General features: G+C 36.5%; 2 protein-coding genes and 1 long non-coding RNA gene across 5 annotated transcripts in view; 2 read left to right on the forward strand and 1 right to left on the reverse strand.

The window, feature by feature from the left end:
* LOC140958697 (uncharacterized) overlaps positions 1–6,138 on the reverse strand; it is a 41,943-nt gene extending 35,805 nt beyond the window's left edge. The window contains exons 1-2 of the long non-coding RNA XR_012171827.1: positions 4,958–6,138; positions 4,664–4,733 (exon numbers count right to left, since the gene is read on the reverse strand). This is a non-coding gene — a long non-coding RNA (uncharacterized lncRNA). The remainder of the gene's footprint in view (positions 1–4,663; positions 4,734–4,957) is intronic.
* LOC140958695 (uncharacterized) lies at positions 276–17,225 on the forward strand. Of its 3 annotated transcripts, none has more exons than XM_073416241.1 (16): positions 276–366; positions 1,777–2,013; positions 2,093–2,221; positions 2,314–2,521; positions 3,234–3,380; positions 3,968–4,042; positions 6,145–6,216; positions 6,659–6,730; positions 6,808–6,879; positions 7,061–7,132; positions 7,297–7,368; positions 14,561–14,632; positions 14,745–14,888; positions 16,063–16,134; positions 16,491–16,637; positions 16,722–17,225. In XM_073416241.1, exons 2-16 carry the CDS (start codon positions 1,813–1,815, stop codon positions 16,904–16,906), a joined length of 1,740 nt encoding a protein of 579 aa, XP_073272342.1. In that variant the 5' UTR covers positions 276–366; positions 1,777–1,812; the 3' UTR covers positions 16,907–17,225. The 3 variants fall into 3 exon arrangements, with proteins under 3 accessions (XP_073272342.1, XP_073272341.1, XP_073272340.1); XM_073416240.1 differs by having other exon boundaries at positions 332–497; positions 1,716–2,013; XM_073416239.1 differs by having other exon boundaries at positions 332–497.
* A 457-nt stretch (positions 17,226–17,682) lies between these two features.
* LOC140960140 (uncharacterized) lies at positions 17,683–18,710 on the forward strand. Its single transcript, XM_073418289.1, has one exon. It carries the CDS (start codon positions 17,727–17,729, stop codon positions 18,375–18,377), a length of 651 nt encoding a protein of 216 aa, XP_073274390.1. The 5' UTR covers positions 17,683–17,726; the 3' UTR covers positions 18,378–18,710.
* The last annotated feature ends 2,020 nt before the right edge of the window (positions 18,711–20,730 follow it).

Raw genomic sequence — 20,730 nt, forward strand, 5'->3', positions numbered from 1 at the left:
AAAATTGAAAACTTTGCGTATAAAATCTTCCACTCGACACGGAACCGCAAAATTATTTATAATGAAAAATAAAAATTTTTATATAAAAAATAATATTTTTTCGTTTGAATTCGTATCACAAAATTCACTACTAAATTTTTTATAAATTAATAATAATAATCTATTAAATAATATAACCAAAGAAGTGGGCCCCGTTTCAAACCATTAAAACCTCTTCTTGATTACCATTGCCCTTTCCCGCCGCGTGGCGCTCGTCTCTAGGTTCGGATTGTGGCTCGAAAGCAGCTACCGAAGCGAGAAACCTTCACTCCATCGCACGCTGCCTTCTATCTTCTTCTTTAGCTGCAAGGCTGCAACTCACCCCACGTACACTTTTTTCTTCTCTCTCTATAAAATAATATATACATTTTCTAATGTGCCAGCGTGGTTTGTAGACTGATTTCGTCTCCGATAATCGTAGGATTGTTAGTTGCTGTGACTTTTTAGGAAGAGTAAAGGTTTTTTTTTGTTCTCTTGGTTGAGTTTTTTTATATATACTTGATGATATTCGAGAAATAAACTGTGGGTTTTGTGGTGTATTATCGTTTGTTAATTTTAAATTAAGGACTTTGAGAGTGATGGAAATGTTTGATCACCTAGGGAGATGAAGTGGGTTGTTTTTTTACCTGCTTAGCTTGAATTCGTGTATGATCTTAAAGCTGAATCGTGTAGTTTTTTGTTAAAGATGAGTCCTTTTTGGGTTTTTATTTTCGGTAATCGGAGTTGTTCGTGGGCTTTTGGAGTTAAATTTTTTGTCCAAAGGAAGTAAACCTGTGTGCTGTCGTAAGGAAGATTTGTGTTTTAATGAAAGAAATGTTAGAATAAGTTAATTTTAAATTACGTTTTGGTTTACGTCTCCAATTCGTGTTGTCTGGTATAAGGTGCAAGTAGCAGTAACTTTTGAGAATTGGCTTTGATTAATGCCATAGTGTTTCCTTGAGCCCAAGGTCCATGATTTAATCGTGACATGATGACAACAAAGATGTAATCCCTGCTTTTGGGAAAGTATCTGTCTTCTGTAATTTCTTTTTGTTTATATTGTAATTTGTTTCTTCATTTCTGTTCATTGAATGGGTTCGGAATCATGTTATACCCTCGATGTATGAGGATTTATACTTTTTCTTGAATTAGCAAGGGAGTAATGGAATAGTAATTCTTGCAATTGATAGCATATTCTTGGCGATGAAATTTCTAGCTTATGGTTTATCACATCTGTAATTGTGTGTGCTCATTATGGATTTCTTTAGAAGCAAGAGGTATTCTTTTGCTTATTTTTTAAAATTGGTGATCTGAAGTGCAACTTTTATTGATATGAAGCAAATATGTTTTGGCCAATGTCTTCTATGTTCGATTTCGTTTTCTTTGCTTTTAAATAACATTTCCTAACTCCTGCTGTTGGAAGCATTAAAACTATGGCTGAAGAATTCTTATTATGATTATTAAAGCAATGGAATAAAGCTTGTGTTCAAGTGCATGAAGGCTTGGGCCAGCTTGCATACATAAACCACAACTTTTTCCCCTCAGAATGCATAAGCAGCTTTAATGTATCTGTCCATTAGTGAAAAAGAGGCCTCTTTATAAAAAAAAAATTAAGGAACTGGGGGCTGGGGAACACAATCTTGGATAAATTCAGATATAAAAGCCAAGGGTGTTATATGATTCCGTTTGTTTTCCAGGGTGATGTTGCACCTGTAACTCTGACACTGATTATTTATGGACATTCCTTCTTGTCTGCAGCAACACTGATGTGAATAAATCAGAATATAGCATTGAATGGGGGGAGCTTGTTCCAGGAAGCGAGACCAACAGGTCAATGAGGATAGCTCACACAGAGGAGCTTGTGGAAGATATAATAAAAGTGGGAGTTCAAAATGGCTTGGAACCTCATTTTCTAGAGCATCGACCATGGATATCAGCCATGGGAAACGAAGCTGTCCCTCGCTCATGAATTTGTGTATATATAAGATTCGAGAAGTATGTTTTCTTTGCTAATAGTTATTGTAGAATCATAAATACTTTTATTGTGTTGTTAAGGATTTACGTTTCATTGAAGGACATAAGCAAGTATAACAACTTCTCTCTGCTGCCAAGGGATATCAGTCAACAGATTTTTGACGAGTTGATCTGTTCTCAATGCCTAACTGATACTTTACTCGAAGCTTTTCGTGATTGTGCTCTTCAGGTTAACCTTAAAACTTTGTAGTGGGTGGCGTTAAAAATCACCTGGATGCTAAGAGGTTACTTCTAGTGACACGTGTTTCTTTTTATTTGCAGGATATCAATTTAGGAGTATATCCAGGACTTAATGACAGTTGGATGGATGTCATTTCTTCACAGAATTCTTCTTTACTGTCAGTGGATCTATCCGGTTCAGATGTCACTGATTCTGGATTGGCTTGTCTCAAAGAATGCAGAAATCTTGAGGCCTTGACTTGTAATTATTGCGACCAGATTTCGGACTTGGGTCTGGAACAGATAAGTGGTAAAATTTTCTCTTTCCTGGATGAGGATTCTCATTTATGAGACCCTTCCTATGCTCCACCGATATTTATATCCTCCGAGAAAACTTCATCATTTGTTAGACCATTGGTCGTTGTTGATATCTTGTTAATGTATTTACTGTTCCACTGGTAGTTGGGGTTATGTATAAATTTCAAATCTGGTCTCATGATAATTTAGCATTACCTCTACCATATCCTATGAAGATCCTCTTTGAGGATTAACCAAGATTTCAACTTCAACATATTCTTCATTTTTTCCCTTCACCCTCCCTCAAAGATAAGTCAGGGAAAGGCTCTCTTGTTTGTGAAGAGAGTGACTTGATTTAATGACAAAGAGCTCACAATGGATAAAGAAGTATATAATTATTGCCATTTGTTATTATCTCATATCCCGTGTTGCCGAAGGAAGCAGTCTTTCTAGCCTTTTTATTTGATGCTGAAAACAATTCATCTCTGAAGCCCATTCATGAGCTGTTATTTTTAATTTTTTCATTTTTTGTGAATGATGCAGTTTTGTTGTGAAATTCTGTCCTCTGAGCAAAGGTCAATGTTTTGAGTTACCTCATGTTCTTTGATTGTATAACTGTAATATCTCCCCTCCATTAGTGGGGGCAGGAGGTAACTTTGTGGTGGAGAACTGCAGAACAAATGCTTATAACCGATTGTCTGATGTATGTTACTGTTATTTAATAGGTCTTTCAAACCTGAATTCTTTGAGTTTTAAAAGAAACAACTCGATCACTGCTCAAGGAATGAGTTTCCTATCTGGCTTAGTCGATCTTGTAAAGTTGGACCTGGAGAGATGTCCGAAAATCAGCGGAGGATTAGTTCACTTGAAAGGTTTGTGATTTCTATGAACTCTTTCTGAGTTGTGGAAATTATTTTCCCGAGTTTAATTCATTATCTCAATGTAGTGCTACTTGGGACTTCTACAATAATTTTTTCGTCGAACTGTTATTGAAGTTTAATTCAGAAAGATGATATTTATTTTTGGGTTAATAAAAGAAAGTTTGACACTCAAAATTTGATAAAGATCTTGCGAGCTGATTATTTTATAAGACTCAAAATTCAAATATATAATTCTAGAGTTGAACTATCAAGTACTATGCATTGCAAATTTCTTCTTGGTTTGAGTGTGTATAGGGGGTGTGGGCTCATCATATCTTAAAACAAAAAGTGAATGAGAGACAAAAAGCAAAAAGAAACAAAGAACAAAAGTGCTTCTTTGATATTATGAACTATTTTTAAGTAATTCTCCGTTTAATAGGTCATCTAACTAATTTGGAGGTTTTAACACCAACACTTGGTCGTGATTATTAGTATGTTTGCACTCAACGAGTTTGTCTTCTGAATGTTATACTTAAAAATTGTTGTCAGCATAAAGGATACTTTTTTATTATTTGATATATCATGTTCGCATTTGGCAGAACTTGCAAAGCTTGAATCTCTGAATGTCAATTGTTGCAATTGCATCACTGACCCAGATATGAAAGCTCTCTCAGGTAGCTCTTTTTTAATTTTTATTTATGTACCCTTCAACTTAGGAAATGATGAACGAAAAAATACTCGAATATGTTAGAGACCGGTCATCTTATTTTCGTTAGATTTTGGCACTCCAACAAAAATAACTTTTTTGCAGCGTGTAAATCTGCTTTCCGCAATGCGCATTGCACGTTGCACACAATTAAAAGCTGTTGAAAGTCATAGATCATTGACAACACGCAATACATGCCGCGTAAAAGAAAATCAACAACATGCAATGCACGCCGCAGGAAAAAAATCAATAGCGGTAAAGGAAATTAACAGCGCGCAATGCACGCCGCGAAAAAAAAAAACCAATATTTATATTTAATTTATATTGCTACCAATATTTATACTTAATTTATTGCATGATAATAGACCTGTACAAATTGAATAAATCGAAACTCAAACAATTACCAAACCATAACCAACCATCATCAACACATTTAAACAAAACTATAAGGTATATTATATAAACTAATTAATTCCAATTCTTAATTATCTAAATAATATATAAACTTTAATAAAGTAACTCGATTTCACTTTAGAAACAAACATCATATCTAAAGACTGAAATGACTTAATAGATGAATGTTCCATACCCTGCTAATACTCCAGCTGCTCACGTCAAACATGTGGGAGAGAGACGGGGGAGATGATATACATAATCAGCTGATGCATCAACCAGTAAATTAACCTGATGTTTGAGTCGTGTGGAAGAAAAACTTAATCAATAACCATACATGAAGAATGAAGCATCCTCGTAAACTTATTAACAACATTTAACTAAAAGTTCAAACACAAAATTGTGTGCTGTTTACAATGGAGAGCAAACTTAAGTTAAAACTCATTCGGGGAAAACTTAGTGTACCTAAATCAAGTCAGATTTTACATACCTATCTCCTGGAGTGCTCGGATCGCTTGGTGTCTGCATGCTGTCCCAATTTCTTGGCCTATTAATAAAATTATGGTAGGCGACATAACCTTTTCCATTACATCTCCAGTCCTACAACAACCAACTACAGCATTTTCTCATGATGTATAGAACTTACTTTCAAAATTAACTTTCATACTCATAAAGCAACGAACAAAAACTTGTAAATGAAATATGAATATTCAATTATTCCATTTTCCTTCCATTGAAATAAGTTTAAAAATAGATTCACTCAAGGAGCAATACTGTGAGTTATAAGATGGTTATTGGAATTCTAGATTACAATATCGTCTTGATCGCATCAGAAAATTGCGAGGATAACTAAGTTATGAAATCGAAGAGCGCTTTCACACTACCTTTTTATAATATCAAGCTGGATAGACAGCAAGTAGGGAGCCCCAAGCATCGGTGAGCAGAGCTCGAAACAGCAATGACATACGATTAGAACTCACCGGAGAAGAAGCTGGTCGCAACTAGAAATGGCTGAATTTAAAGGAAGAGACAGGTATAGCTTCGAATTGTTCCTCAAGCTCATGAACATTCTATTCCCGACCTAAAATCATATAAACAAACCAGAAATCGGCCGGAGAAGACTCTAAAAAAAGGCGATTGAAATAGAGCTACAGTGCCCGCGCGAACAAGGGTTTTGCTCGCGATTTTGGAGCTCACAAGCCTCGATTCTGACCACAATTGGAGTCATCTAGGTCTGGGCTGCAACTCACGGTGGTCGCCGAGCTGTTCCCGGCGGTTAAACGGTCGGATTTGGGAGAGGGATTAGGGTGACGGGATTTGGGGTCTAGGGATTGAGTTTCCTTATTTACCGAGTGTGAGTATATATCTTTGGGCGGAAATATTAACAGGGCAAATATTTTGTACGTTGTAAAAAATAATATTCGCGGCGTAGGCACATGCCATAAAAGTAACATCCGCAATGTGCTCACGCCTTTAATGTGCACCGATGATCGTTATTTATCTCATGACTGTCACTGACTTGAGACCAGTAAAAATTACATTAAAGAGAATTGAATTTGGTTGAGCATGCAAAATAAACATTCGCTCTATCAATTTATGGTTACTCTGTGGGTGTCTTAAAAAAAGAAGAAGCATCTTTGTGTTTTTGTTTCAAAAAATTTATTCTCTATTTTGCAGGGCTTACAAACTTGAAGTCATTGCAAATTGCATCAAGTAAGGTTACAGATAATGGTGTTGCATTTCTAAGAGGTACAATGCTTTAAGTAAAACAAAATGATTGATGCAATTTAACCCATTGGAGCTCTACTTTTATTTCAGAGGCTCTTCCAGTGTGATTCAACATAAAATTCATGTCTCATGTGTAATGACCTGTTTATGGACACTTGGTTGTATGAAATCCAGTTGTAGTTTGGAAATTTTTTGTATTAGATACAATCATTTTCTGAGAGATTGTGCGCTTGAGGTGAAAGAAAGCTGGTAATTTGGCTGTGTCCAAATGATATTTTTCTGTGACTTGAGAAATGTTGATGAAGTTATAAATGTTGTCATTCTTTTGTTTAATTTACTATGATAGTGCAATGATAAGAAACCATTTCACTGTGTACAAAAGAAAATTCTCAATTTCCAGTTTCTGATAACTGTACTTTATCTGAAAAAAGGAATTTTTCGAATCCAAATATTTGAGTTGCAGCATTGAAGAAGCTTGCTCTTTTAAATATGGAGGGCTGTCCTGTCACGGCTCTATGTCTAGAGTCACTTACAGGTATATATTGTGTTTATTTTCTATTTACTTGCAGTATGCTGTTCAATCTATATTAAATGATTTTTTTGTTCCTGCAGCTCTTGGTGCCTTATTGTTTTTGAATCTCAGCAGATGTGATTTGACTGACGATGGTTGCGGTAAATTTTCAGGTGAGTTCTATCTCAAATACTCATTATGAAGCTAAAATAGTAGCTGCTTCCTGTCTTCTGAGCATATGAATGATACTCCTGTGCGGGGAGCATCATGAATGATACTCTTGCTTTTTAAGCATTCATTTATTCTCATTTTTCAATGTGACGTAATGTTTCACCTGTTCTGTGCTTCATACAGAGCTGAAATCTTTGAAAGTTTTGAATTTGGGATTCAATGATATCTCTGGTGCTATTTTGGTACACCTAAAAGGTAAATTTATTCTCATGTGATAAAATGGCGTTGAAATTTTCTCCCCCAACAATATTAGCTTAATGCCTGACTATGTCTTTGCAACACTGCGGTTATGCATGCTAGCAGTGGAATTATTTTGAGTTATAAGTAATTGTTACTCATGCAGATTTATCGTGATACAGGTTTAACAAATTTGGAAAGCCTAAACTTGGACTCTTGCAGGATCAAGGATGAAGGGATGGTTCATCTTGCAGGTTAATCTTTTTTTTTTTTATGTTTGGGTATCAAAATATGATGTGCCATTTTTTACTCTCTTTATTGTATACCAATTTGGTATCAGAGAACCTATTTGATTTTATCCATAGTAGGTCTACAATGGAAGCTATTTTCTTGTTTAAACAAATGATACAAAAATATAGAAAACAACAGAAGAGCCTGCATATGGTATTTATCGACTTAGAGAAAGCCTATGATAGAATGCCCACAGAATTAATTTGGTGGGTACTTAGAAGGAAGCATGTGCCTCAATACTACATCGAGATCATTAAAGATATGTATGAAGGTGCTGCAACTAGTGTTAGGTCTGCTGGAGGGATGTCATGTAAATTTCCTTTAGCACTAGGACTTCATCAAGCATCGGCTTTAAGCCCTTACCTCTTTGCTTTGGTTATGGATGAGCTGACGGGACATATTCAGGATGGGGTATCGGGTTCCTTGGCGTATGTTGTTTGCAGTTGATATTGTACTGATAGACGAAACTAAAGAAGGTGTAAATAAAAAATTAGATAGATGACGCAAAGCTCTTGAGAGTAAAGGTTTTAGAATTACTCGCTCAAAAACGAAATATTTAGCTTGTAACTTTGGTTCTAAATCTAGACGAATGGATAGCCCAATTGAGATTGAACGTCGAGAAGTCCCTGAGTGTGAAGCTTTTCACTATTTGGGATCTATTATCCAAAAGAATGGGGACATGAGAGAGGATATTGACCATAGATTAAAGCTGGGAGGATGAAATGGAAGATGATATCAGGAGTCTTATGCGATAGAAAGATGCCTGCGAGATTGAAAAAAAAATGTTACAAAACTATTGTTCGACCAGCTATGTTTAATGGTTCGGAGTGTTGGGACAGTACAAGACTACATATGCATAATATGACGGTAGCACAAATGCGTATGTTAAGATGGATGTGTGGCAAAACGTGCAAAGATAGAATTATGAATAAAAGGATTATGAGCTATTTAGGTGTAGCCCCAACAAAGGATAAAATTAGTGAGAGACGTCTAACATGGTTTGGTCATGTGAAAGGAGACCAAACACGGCCCCAATCCGACATATCTTAGATTGACAGGTTAATGGAAAGAGTAAAAAGAGGGGTAAGTAGTTGAAAACTTAGATTAAGGTGGTTAAGTAGGATATTTTAGATCTTGGTTTAAGAGATTGACATGGGGGAAAATCGTTTAGTTTGGAAAACTAATATCCATGCAGTCAACACTGCAACTAGCGGGAATTTGCTTTGATGATAATGAACTTTTTGCTTTCCTTTAATTATTTTTTGACATTAGCTTTGCTTTAATTTTTGTGAGTTTATTAATTATTATTTGTATCGTGTTTACTTTATACCGAAACAGTTTTAGTCTACCTAAAGACAAGGTAATGGGTGGTTTCCCCTGAGTAGTCTCACAGACCCCTTAGCCCATATGGCCATTCGCCACAGGAAGGTTCGCCCCCACCCAACCTATCATCTCCTCTCGCACTTGTTATCTCTCCACACTCAGCGGCTTCATCTCCTCTGAATAATTACATTGACGTTCCGCAGTGACCATATGGCATATATTCTACCCCTCTCCATCGGTGCCGTTTAGTTGCCCCTTTACTTCGCTCATACTTTCGGCTTTTCCCCTAGAGACAGATCCTAAAGTTGTCTCACGCTTCCACGTTGTGGATCAGAGTAGAAGTCAGTTTATTAATGATAGGGACCTTCAGGATACACTTCCGACCTCGGAACTTTGGATTGAGGAATGCTCATTGCGGCGCTTGTCCATCAACATTTCAAGACCAAAAATGCCCTTAATCGCCATCAATACTTCAGTAGTCGTTTATCTCCTGCATGACACGAAAACAACGAATACTACACGTAATTCTGTCATAAAATAACATAATTCAAATGGATTCTCGTATAAATTACGTGCAATTCTTGCACTTATCAAACCCCTCAAACTTGAACTTTTGCTAGTCCCAAGCAAAATAAAAATAAGAAATCAATCAAGAATTAATGCCAACAATTATAAGTCATGGATATGCAAACATTGCCCTTGGCCTCCAATTTATCCATTTTCATGTAATTCACAATTACTCAAGAGTCACGTGCGTGTGTGATATGTCTGTTTATTTACCCAATCGAATGCTCAAATAGGTTCACTAAACCTACTCGCAACTCAAGAAATCCTCAGCTCAGTTCAACCCACACTTTATTAAGATACAAATTCACTTACACAGATCACAAAAGACTTTAATGGTGATTTTTTGGCTATAAGATATTCAACATAAGTACACCAAAAAATGATGTCAAACAATGAGATGCTTACATACAAATGATTAAAGTTCATACTTGCTAACCATGTTTCTCAGGTATTCATAAGCTTGACTTGAACAACTTTTCTCCAGTAGTATATTAGATAAATATGACAAGGTTATTAGGTCTTGCAAGCTTATAACGGTAGGCTACGACTCATGGTTACAATTCTGAGAGAAATACCAATGAACATATTTCTCTCAAAATAGGTTGGATAGTAAGTGTATAAGCTTCATTTGGTAGTTGTTGTGATATATAGAATAGATACAAGTGGGGGCTAATTGTATGTCATTGACACACTCGACTTGATTTTTAGTAAGCTCAAAATGGGACACTAGGGATATTTTATTTTCATTTGGTAGGCTCGAAGTATCAAACGGTTCCAAAAACTGCCTAAATCATTACTATGTCACATATTATCCGTATCTCGCCTCGAAAAGTGTTCAAGCAAGTTCTAGATTACCCAAATACAGGTCAATCACATTCGTTATTCAACCACAACGATAACTGAGATAGGCACACAAAAAATTCAAGCATCTCAATCAACTCGAGGCTCAATAGGCTAACAATCGATAATAAACAATGAAAACAAGCCCAAAGATATTGAAAAAAAATTGCATAGATCATCTGTGTTTGCAATAGTGTCAGTTAATGTCATGCGAGAATCACTAAAAATCACGATCTTCATAGTCTATTTAGCATCATAGGTATGTAAATAGTCTCTATGCATCGATAGCATCAACAAACATGACAGTGCAAAAGATATGACTCCCAAGTTATCATGAACACGTATATTATTAAGAACCACAACTTCATTCTCATCATCGGCCACACAATGACTTATTCATGACTCTTTTCTAACGAATCTAGCATGCAATAATTAAAATGACTTTTTTTTCCCAACACGACTCGACTAGACTCACTTCGAAATTATAACACTTTAACTACTGTGTAGGAAATAACTAATCATGCAGTCCTCAAAACAAATTAATCAACTTTAACTAAAACAAGCAAAGCAAATTCACAACCCCGCAAACTTAAGTACGTGCATTGTCCCCAATGTACGGTAATAAACCAAGAAAAACATGGGATCACGTACCTCGTACAGCAAGCATCAGGACTCGCTGTCCTCGCCTGACAATTCGACCACCTCGTCCTCATTAGAGTCATACTCGTCGTCGTCCTCGATGGGTCGGTGTGAAAACGCTGGCGGAGGCGACAATGGCTCGTTGGAGTTGATGGTCACAGGAAAGCGCTGTGCAAGCACACGAATAAAATAATGCATATAATCCATGTGCTCGCGAGTAATCCGCCATTGTCTCCTCATCATACGCTCCATATCATCGAGACGCTCGTGCGCGGTCTGTCCCCGCCCAGTACCTGTCTGTTGTACCTGTGGTGCCCGTGGCGCGGGCCGCGGCTGTGCTCCACTCCCTGAAGCCTCGTCCTGCTCCACTCCCTGATGATCGAAGAATGGGGCATGCTAACGGTGGAAGTGCCCCGAGCAGCCTGCAAGATCGAACTCATAATCACCAGGCCTGCATCAACTGTTTTACCGGCGACGATAAAATAAAATAAAGCTGTCTTGGTCTTTGTCACATCCGAAACATGCCCAGATGGCATCAACCTCGAGACTACAAAATGATATCAGTTATACGCCTCTCTCTTCATGGATGTAGTCGGGAATGTGACCGGAGCTCGCTGATTATTGAGCTTCCAAACTGTGCCCGGCTCACAAAGGGTAGCAATGATCGCCTCGTATGGGTAGGCCTCTCTTATGAACGTTGTGTACTCGTCGGTGTCATAGTCGGGCATCGAGTACAACGAATTGATCGTCTGACTGTCGAAGGCAACCATTCGCCCTCTGATCTTCACGTGATAGTCCTCGTGCTTTCCTTTAAATTTGCGTAGAATTCTCTAACAAGGGACATCACAGTATCCGCAGGCGGCTTCACAAATTCATCCCAGTGTAACCCCCGAGCAAGAACCAATGTATCACAGTCCGGATAGCTCTGATCCATCCCCCTCTCCCGCTTCATATTTTTTTCTTGCAATTTCGTATAGTTCTCAGCGGCAATAGCATCCCAGAACCGTCGTCTATCAAAACTAGCAGAAGGCGACTCACCATCCCCACCTTGACCATGTTTACTTTTCTTCTTCGGTGGCATGACTCGACTCGAATAACAACCTCACTCGATAATAATTATCTCCACAACAACAATATTTCAACAATATAGCTATCACAATATCAAAACAATTTTTCGATCATTAGTGTCTCTACAACATTCAATAAATTGACACTGCAATCCAGTAATCCTCAAGCAACAACCTTACTTAAGCAATTCATCTAAATCCTTATTGCACACTTCAGCTCGATTCGCATTTGTAGTCCCCCGAGAAATGCCAAAATAATGTGCTATGATCACTGGTTTGAAGTGATATCTGATAAGTATAGGTTCTGGCAAGTTTCGTCTGTCGTCCTCTCTGTTTTTTGCCATTGCTTGGATCTCTTCTCTTCTAGTTTTTCTTAATCTTCTTGCAGTTCTTTCGATCTCAGGATCAAAGATAAGCAAGTCAGGACTTTGCGATATTCGCATGCAGTGTCAAACAGAGAAAAAGAACAATTCAGTGATTATTATAATAAAACAAGAAACGACTCTAAATTAAAATCTAGACTAATTGGTAACAATACTGATATAAATTTAAATTTGACACTCCCCGGCAGCGGTGCCAAAAACTTGTTGCGTATTCTCCGCTCGCAAGTGTACGGTTGTCAAGTTTTAATATAAGAGAGTAAAGTATCGTTCCCACGAAGGGTGTATAAATAAACGTATATCAGTGCTTGTAATTAAAATAGTCCAGACTTTATCTAGAAGAATCAATAAAAGGTTGAGTTTACGGAAAACGAATTAATTGCAAATAAATATGAATCGAATCACCGAATTGAGAAAATATCAATGAGAGAAAATATCTAGAGGAGTGATTCCACTTAGTTTCCACGATAACTATTCTCGGATTGCTTTATATTCATGAATTCCAGTCATTTAATGGCCAAAAACACTTAATTATTTTATTCTTCTTTTCCCAAGTGACAAATAAATTGTACCATTCAAACTTTGATTCAAACATTTATAATAAAAATCTAAGTTTAAATGATATGTTCAAACGATGATCTTGACTAGGCCTCGCTAAAGTTATACGCCTTCCGTATACGCCTTCCGAACATATAAACATTTAACGTTGTGTCCCTAATGATCCATAATTTTAGTCTCTCTCCCGAGTTGTAGAATTAATAAGATAACAAATCATTTATGGCCAGTAAATTGAAATGGATAAGAAATAGAAAACACAATTAAACCAAAAGGAATTCAATCATATAAACAATTGAGTCAAAATTATCGTGTCAACAAAGTTACATCATCCTCTAGAATGGCAAAGTTAGTTCATAGCGAAATCTAAACAAAAACAAAGCATATTTGAAGATTTAGACATCTCAATACACGAATTAAAAAAAAAAACGAAAGATTAAATAACAAATCAGAAGTGACGTCTCTGTCCCCAGATTCGTCGTCTTCGTCGTTGCGATCAATCGTGGCGTTCCAGATCTTCTTCTCGTGTATCCTCTGTGTCTCTCACTGCGTTTTCTCTCCCAAAAAACGGCTGCCCCCATGTTGAAACCCTATTCTCTTTTTATCCATCGTCCGGGCCCGTAAATTAAAGCCCATTTGTCTTCCTTCGCAGGTGCTCAAGCAACGTCTAGGCGCTTGTTGTTCGGTGATCTTGGCGCCGCGGCGCTGGTGCTGTAGCACCTAGGCGCATGATTTTCGGCCTTGCTGGCGCTGCAACGCAGGATTGTAGCGCTTAGGCGCTACATTTCTTCCTGTGGCGTAGTAGCGCTGCGGCGCCTGTACCTTGGTGCTGCGGCACTTGTCCATCAACATTTCACAACCAAAAATTCCCCTAATCACCATCAATCCTCCAGTAGTCGTTTATCTCCTGCACGACACGAAAACAACGAATACCACACGTAATTTTGTTCAAAACTAACATAATTCAAATGGATTCTCGTATAAATTACGTGCAATTCTTGCACTTATCACTCATCTTCTTATGCATCTCTTAACCTACACTAACACAAGAAAGATCGGTATCAGAGGAATTTACATAAGGCTTTTACATTCTTCGAAACTGGAGGGCTATCATTGAGAGATTTGATGAGGACAGGAGTGGCATGATTGCCTCGATTGAATTGAGAGAGGCACATCCTATTCTTGGAGTTTCAATGTCACCCACAGTTCTGCAGTTGCTGGTTTCAAAGTTTGACAAAAGTGGTGGAAACAAGGGCATTGAAAATGACAATTTCATTGATTGCTGTATCACTGTTAAGGGACTGACTGAAAAATTCGGGGAGGATACCTCGTTTTTCGGGTTCAGCCACTTTTACATATGAATCCTTCATATAAACTGTTTTATCTTTCCTCATTGCGTCGGTGTGTGGTCTTGTGTGTTCTCGTTTTCTTTCTATTTTTTGAAAAGTAACCTTTTGTTTTCCTTTAATTTTTGTGTCTTTATTATTGGTATTGTGTTTACTTTATTCAGAAACCAGTTTTAGTCTACCTAAAGACAAGGTAATGCGTTTCCACCGCACTTAATTTGAATCCTGGATGGTGGGGCAGGATAATGAGGGGAACATATGAGAATGATTTTTATTTTGAACTTCCTTCCTGTATTGTACAAATTCTTTTTATTTTATTGGGGAAGAAAGCTGGAAAAGAAGGAAAGAGATCCTCTCTGATCTAGAAAAGCTATAAGCCTATAAGGTAACCGGTTTCTTTCTCTTGCTGACTTTTTTTTTCCTCGGAATGATTTGTAGGCCTATCATGTCTGAAATGTCTGGAGTTGTCTGATACTGAAGTTGGAAGTAGTGGAATACGTCATCTTTCGGGTAAGATATCCTGTCGAGAGATATTATCCTTCAAGAAGTATATTTTTTATGATACTATATACATACATTGGTATTGCTCGAAATTCATTCAGTCTTACTATCATTTTTGCAGGGTTGATTACTCTTGAGAGTTTGAATCTTTCCTTCACCGGTGTTACTGATGGTGGTTTGAGAAAGTTGTCTAGCTTATCATCACTCAAATCCCTCAATTTGGATGTTCGTCAAGTCACCGATACTGGTCTTGCTGCTCTAACAAGTAAGTTGTTTTTAAATGGCTGCATAATTGTGTGCTGTTGTTTGGATGATTCAGATATGCAATAGTAATGTAATAAGATCAAACACCAAAAGTTGAAGCTGAAATATAGGTATCAATTTCAGACAATTTGGATTACAAAAAACTGAAATATAGAGTTTATATTCCCAGAGATACTTCTCTGTTACAAAGGAAATATTCCCTTCCCCTAGCTCTGCTAGTGACACTGAGAAAAGAAATGATTACATCTTCAACAAACTTTCCTCTACCCTCTTATTCCTCCTCCTCACGTGTGCTTCCATCTTCATTCTTCTTGTAGTTGGGCTTGACAGCATGGCCCATGGTAATGTTCTTTCTTCTAGTATAGACTTGTTTGATGGTGGGCTTTACTGGATCAATATGGCCCATGTCTTTCAGTCTTGCATCAGTTGTCGGCATATACCTTAATGTCCCACAAAGGTTATGACAGGAGAAAATGTTGCATTTTGTTTCCAAATAGTGAGAATTAAATTTATTTTTTTGAAATAAGAGAATTAAATTTCTGAGATAATTGTTTAAGTAAATTTCTTTCATATCCTTAGTTTATTTTTATCCTTAAATGTTACTGGTCTCCTGGCAAATTAGTTTATGATTTTCTCCCCGTTGCTTCTTGTGTTTGTCAGAGGCTTGAAAGTGGACTATGACATTTCCATGTTCTCCTGGTACCAAAGACATGACTAGATGTACTGGCTGTTGTTTATTTTCCTTAATGTAATTTCTTAGAAATCATTGTGGATCATATACTATTAAATATCTTATTTTATAATGACAATCAAGTAATCCCACTCTCATAAAACAAGGGCAGCAATTTTTTCTGTTGCAAGGAAGTTGCTGCAGTTGGGTGATCTAAACCATGATGCTCAGGAACTCTAATAGAAAACCCAGAAACGGTTTTAAGTTTTTTTTTTGTCGTTGTTGATGCTGATAGTTGAGCGAGATACTAATGATGATGACAGTTTGCTGAAGTTATATATCGTTGTATTTTGTCTTCTCTTTTCACGTAAGAGAATTGGTATGTGCGAGAAAGGCAGCCACCCTTCATGTTTCTGCATCTTCTTGCTAGGGATACATTTTGTAAAAGTAGACAAATAATTCCTTTTCTATAAATTTTAAAACATGGGGTCTATTTATTTTGCAGGTTTGACTGGATTGACTCATCTGGATCTCTTTGGAGCACGGATTACAGATTCTGGAACTAGTTATTTACTATGTATGCTACTCTGTTTGAAGTCATTTGAGTTGTATTAACTCTCTTCTTCCACTCCTCCAACCCTAACCCCGGCTCGTTAGACAAACAATATGCAGTTGGGGATTTGAAGTCAATTCTCCAAATTAGGCAAATTGACTATTCTTAAAAATTGGCTAATTTTTTTTAATAATGTATAAATTGTTCTTCGTTTTCTTCATGTCTCCTTTTGTGGACGTGTGTTTTGGGGGGTGAACCAAACTTGAGGTAGATGAGGGTTACTGGGTTAGATCTTTTTGAAGCATGAGTCTGTAATATTTGTCTTTTTGTCGTGTAATATACTCCTGGTCGCTTGTGCTGTTTTGTCCTTTGTCCTCCAGATTTCAAGAACCTGCGATCTCTTGAAATTTGCGGTGGTGGATTAACTGATATGGGTGTGAAGAATATCAAACATCTTACATCCCTCGTGCTTTTGAATCTATCCCAAAACCACCATTTGACGGATAAAAGCTTGGAATCAATATCCGGTACTTAAACCTGCATAAATATTCATGTTGTTTATGTTCCCCTGTAAATTGCACTTATACTGTAAATTGCACTTGTAAACGCAGGACTCACAGAACTAGTTTCTTTGAACGTCTCGAATTCCCGTGTAACAGCAGCTGGTCTGAAGCATCTGATGTCACTTAACAATTTGAAATCATTGACGTTGGAGTCTTGCAAAGTGACTGCCAATGATATACAAAAGCTTAAGTCTGTAGATCTCCCGAATCTGGTGAGCTTTAGGCCCGAATAGCACTCGAACAAGCGCCCGCTATCACTGTATCTACGTGATGGCTGGAATAAAGCAATCCATCTTAAGGTGTACGTGTAAAATCAAGAATCATGTATCGGAAAACGCTGTAGATAATGATCACCCCTCCGTGCCACATGTGAAGTGTTCATATCGCTCCTTCGTGATTATGAAATAAATGTATATAAGAACTTCCTTTGGCATGGATTTCAACACATTTTCCTTGTGGAGCTGTGGAAAAAATGCTTGTCATCTCCGCAAATTCTGTAAATAAATGTTGGTTGCGTACCTGTGGATTATATAATGATTTGTTATGGAATTATTTTTTCTTTGTTATGGAATTATTTGTTCTTGGGGGCGTGGCAAAGATACTGATTCTTGATACAACACAAAGCATATTAGAATCAACATCATAGTCAGAAAATCAGCCTCAACATCCTCTTTCATTCGGGTTTGATATCGGATTCTTTTTCGAATTCGGATGAAATTGTCGTCCCTACCACACGCATACCAGAAAACAAAAGGTGAAGGATGACCCATTATATTTCGAAGCGTGATTCAAGGCAATTCTCACATCCAAGATTTCTTAATCCCTACTCATATATAAAGTTTTGATTCACGTTATATGTGATTGTTGTATGGAACCATAACTATTAACTTTGTCCCCACATCCCCAATTTTCTTTTTCCTTTTAGTCACATTCAAGTTTCAACTACCATAAGTTTCAAAAACAAAAGAGAATTTCAACTACCATCCCCATTAAATTAAACAAAAGAAAAAAGTCAAATTACTGCAAAAATCCCTTTACACTTACTATATATATATGCCCACAAAACATTTGGGCATCATATTTTGGAACACACTCAATCACCTTTCACACACATATCAGGCCATGGATTGGTTTTCTTGGCTCTCGAAAACAAGCCTAGATCCGTCCTTGGTCTACGAGTATGGCCTAGCGTTTGCGCAAAATGAGCTAGAACAAGAAGATATACCTTACTTCAATCACGAATTCCTCCAAAGTATGGGAATTTCCATAGCGAAACACAGGCTTGAAATTCTCAAGATTGCTAGCAAAGAAAATAGGAACGTCCCACATCCCATGTCAAGGATTTTGATCGCGATCAAGCGGACGAAGACCTCGTTTTCCAAGTACTTGCGCACCTGGATGCATCACAAGGAACCGGCACTCGCCCTCGTGCCTTGTCGAGCTCATAGTGCTAGATGGAAGGATTGCAAGCTCAAGAGGAACAGAAGGCTGGTGGCGACGACGGGTCGGGCTCCACTTTTGCTCACGAATGGGAGCCCCCTATTGTTGGCTACTCCAAGAATCAACAGCTTCTCGAGCCCTACGGTGTATCATGACTTTCAAAAGGATGATGAGAAAGTGGATGAAGATTATGACGAATATTGGTCTCCTGCAGTGGAAGAGATCAAGCGGAAAACAATGTTTCACAATTTGAAACCAACTTGAAGCCGGCCGGGGACGACCTACGGATCCTGTCGAGTGAGCATTTTTAAAGAAACCTTTGGAGAAACCTCATTCAAAATTTCATTTCTTTCATTCAAGAAGATCATCCGCCCCTAACTTTTAGATCATTACTAGTTCTTGTGTCGGTTTTCGATGGCGAGAGATTTTTTTTTTTTTGGCCCTCCCATCCTATACTTTCGAGTGTTTTTAGGTTTGCTTAGCATCTTGAAGTTGCAAGATTTTTTTCATTCTCAGACAATTTAATGGTGATGAATTTGATTTACATTATAATCTTGTCGAAAGTAGCATGGCATGCAGCTTCTTGTCTCACCCATTGCAGCCATATGAGTTTCTAATTTCAGGCACATTCAGGAGGTGAAATTATAAATTTTTTTTGGTATATTTATATAAAAAAAAAAAAAAAAAAAAGATTTAAAAGAGTGGGGGTAATGGAGAAATTCCACTTTAGAAAATAAGGGTGGACTTTATCGGGGAAGGGTAATGAATATGTCTGGCCTTGCTTTTGAATTGGTCGCCACTTCTTTTGTACTGTAAAATTGTCGTAGGGGTATTACAGTCATTTCCACTTTTGTATGCTTTTTTAAAACCCCTTTTTTTTAGAAAAATGGGTTATAACAAATACATTTTAAAATTTAAATTTCGTATGGGGGTATGTTTAAAAGAGAGAAGATTAAAAGTGCAGGGGTCTGCTTTTGCAAATACGTAAAACATATGGGGGTATCTGTAAATTTCCAAAAGTTAAAATGAACACAATTTGTCTTCAAGGAACCTCACTCCCATTTGGTTTGGTGAACATAAAACACAATTCAATCCAAAATCAGCCTCTAACTAGATTAGGCCAACAATCCTGAAAGTCAGTACTCCGTGCTTAACCAAAATTTATCCAATATCTAATTACTGAATGTGTGACAGGGACGAAGTCAGGATTTATAAGTATTTAGGGCTGGCTTCATCCTTTATTAGATAGTAATAAGTTTAGTTAAAATCGAACCGAATTTTTTAAAACCGAATTAACCGAACTTTTTTTCGACCAACCGAATCGACCGAACTTTATTACGACAACATAACAAACCAAATCGAAAAAATCGATTATTTTGGTTAGTAACACAATTAACCAAAATTTTAGAATTTCTTTTTTAAAATAATCATGTTTTAAATTAAAAAAAAAGTACGATATAAAAATTGGATTAAATAAATTTAAATTTTATTTGTTAAAAAAATAATTTTAAGTATCGTACTATTGTCTAATAAATTTTATTAGAAATTGTAATATTTATATCTTTTTAAACTTTATTAGAAAATTTAATAATATTAATTTTATTTATAAAAGTTTAGTTTGTTAGGCTAACCGATTAAAAACTGAAATCGAAACGAACTAACCTATATTTTAAAAATTTTAAACCGAACTTCCGAATAAACCGAATTTAGGACCTAACGTTTGCCGTTTTACCAAAAGCTATAGCTGGTGGTAATTGTGCAACTCAAATATTTTAAATCACATAGCAGCTCAAACGTCATGGTTCGATCGCTCTACCTAGTAGAGACAATTATTGCACCTTAACACCGAATCGAATTTTCAAATTAATGCATTTTGGTATGTTATTTTGGTTGAAACCGATATTTTGTTCACTCATAAACTTTAATTGATGTTTGACTGTTATTTGTTGATATATGCTCTTTAGGTTTAAAATAACTTGACAGTTTTTATTTTCTTCATTTCCTGTGTTACTTAAATAGAAAAATTCAATATTCTCAAAATTTTAAAACAAATAATTATTTTTCAAAATTCATACTTATTCAATTTTTGGTTATTATAAATAGAAAAATCTCAAAACAAACCCAATAATAATTGCACATCAATCATCATCAAACATTTCAACCAATTGATTATTATTCCAAAAATTTGCAACAATAGATTTTTAGGATAAAAATTCAAATTCCAAAATTCATATACATCATAGGACAATATTATTGCAATTCGAATAATCACGACTAAATATTCAACATAATTTTAGAGTCGTCGAATTTTTATCTCAAATTTGCATAATTTCAGAACATACGACAATAAACCAACCAATATACAGTAATGAATTATGATTTGTAGGAGTTGTTTTATTTTTAATTTTTAAACATTAGACTAAAAAAAATAAAACTTATAAAAAATTTGTTTTATTTTTAATATGGGCTGAAAAAAATTTAAAAATACTAACTTTAAAAAAAAATAAAATAAGTGGGATTGAAAGCTCACCCTAGCCCAAGGGTGGCTCAAATCTGAGATAAATCGCCATGTGAAATGTTTTTTTAGTACAATTTGGAAAACAACTTTTTAACGTGG

The sequence above is a fragment of the Primulina huaijiensis genome, chromosome 15 (genome assembly GCF_012295235.1).
Source record: "Primulina huaijiensis isolate GDHJ02 chromosome 15, ASM1229523v2, whole genome shotgun sequence".
NCBI classification, from domain to species: domain Eukaryota; kingdom Viridiplantae; phylum Streptophyta; class Magnoliopsida; order Lamiales; family Gesneriaceae; genus Primulina; species Primulina huaijiensis.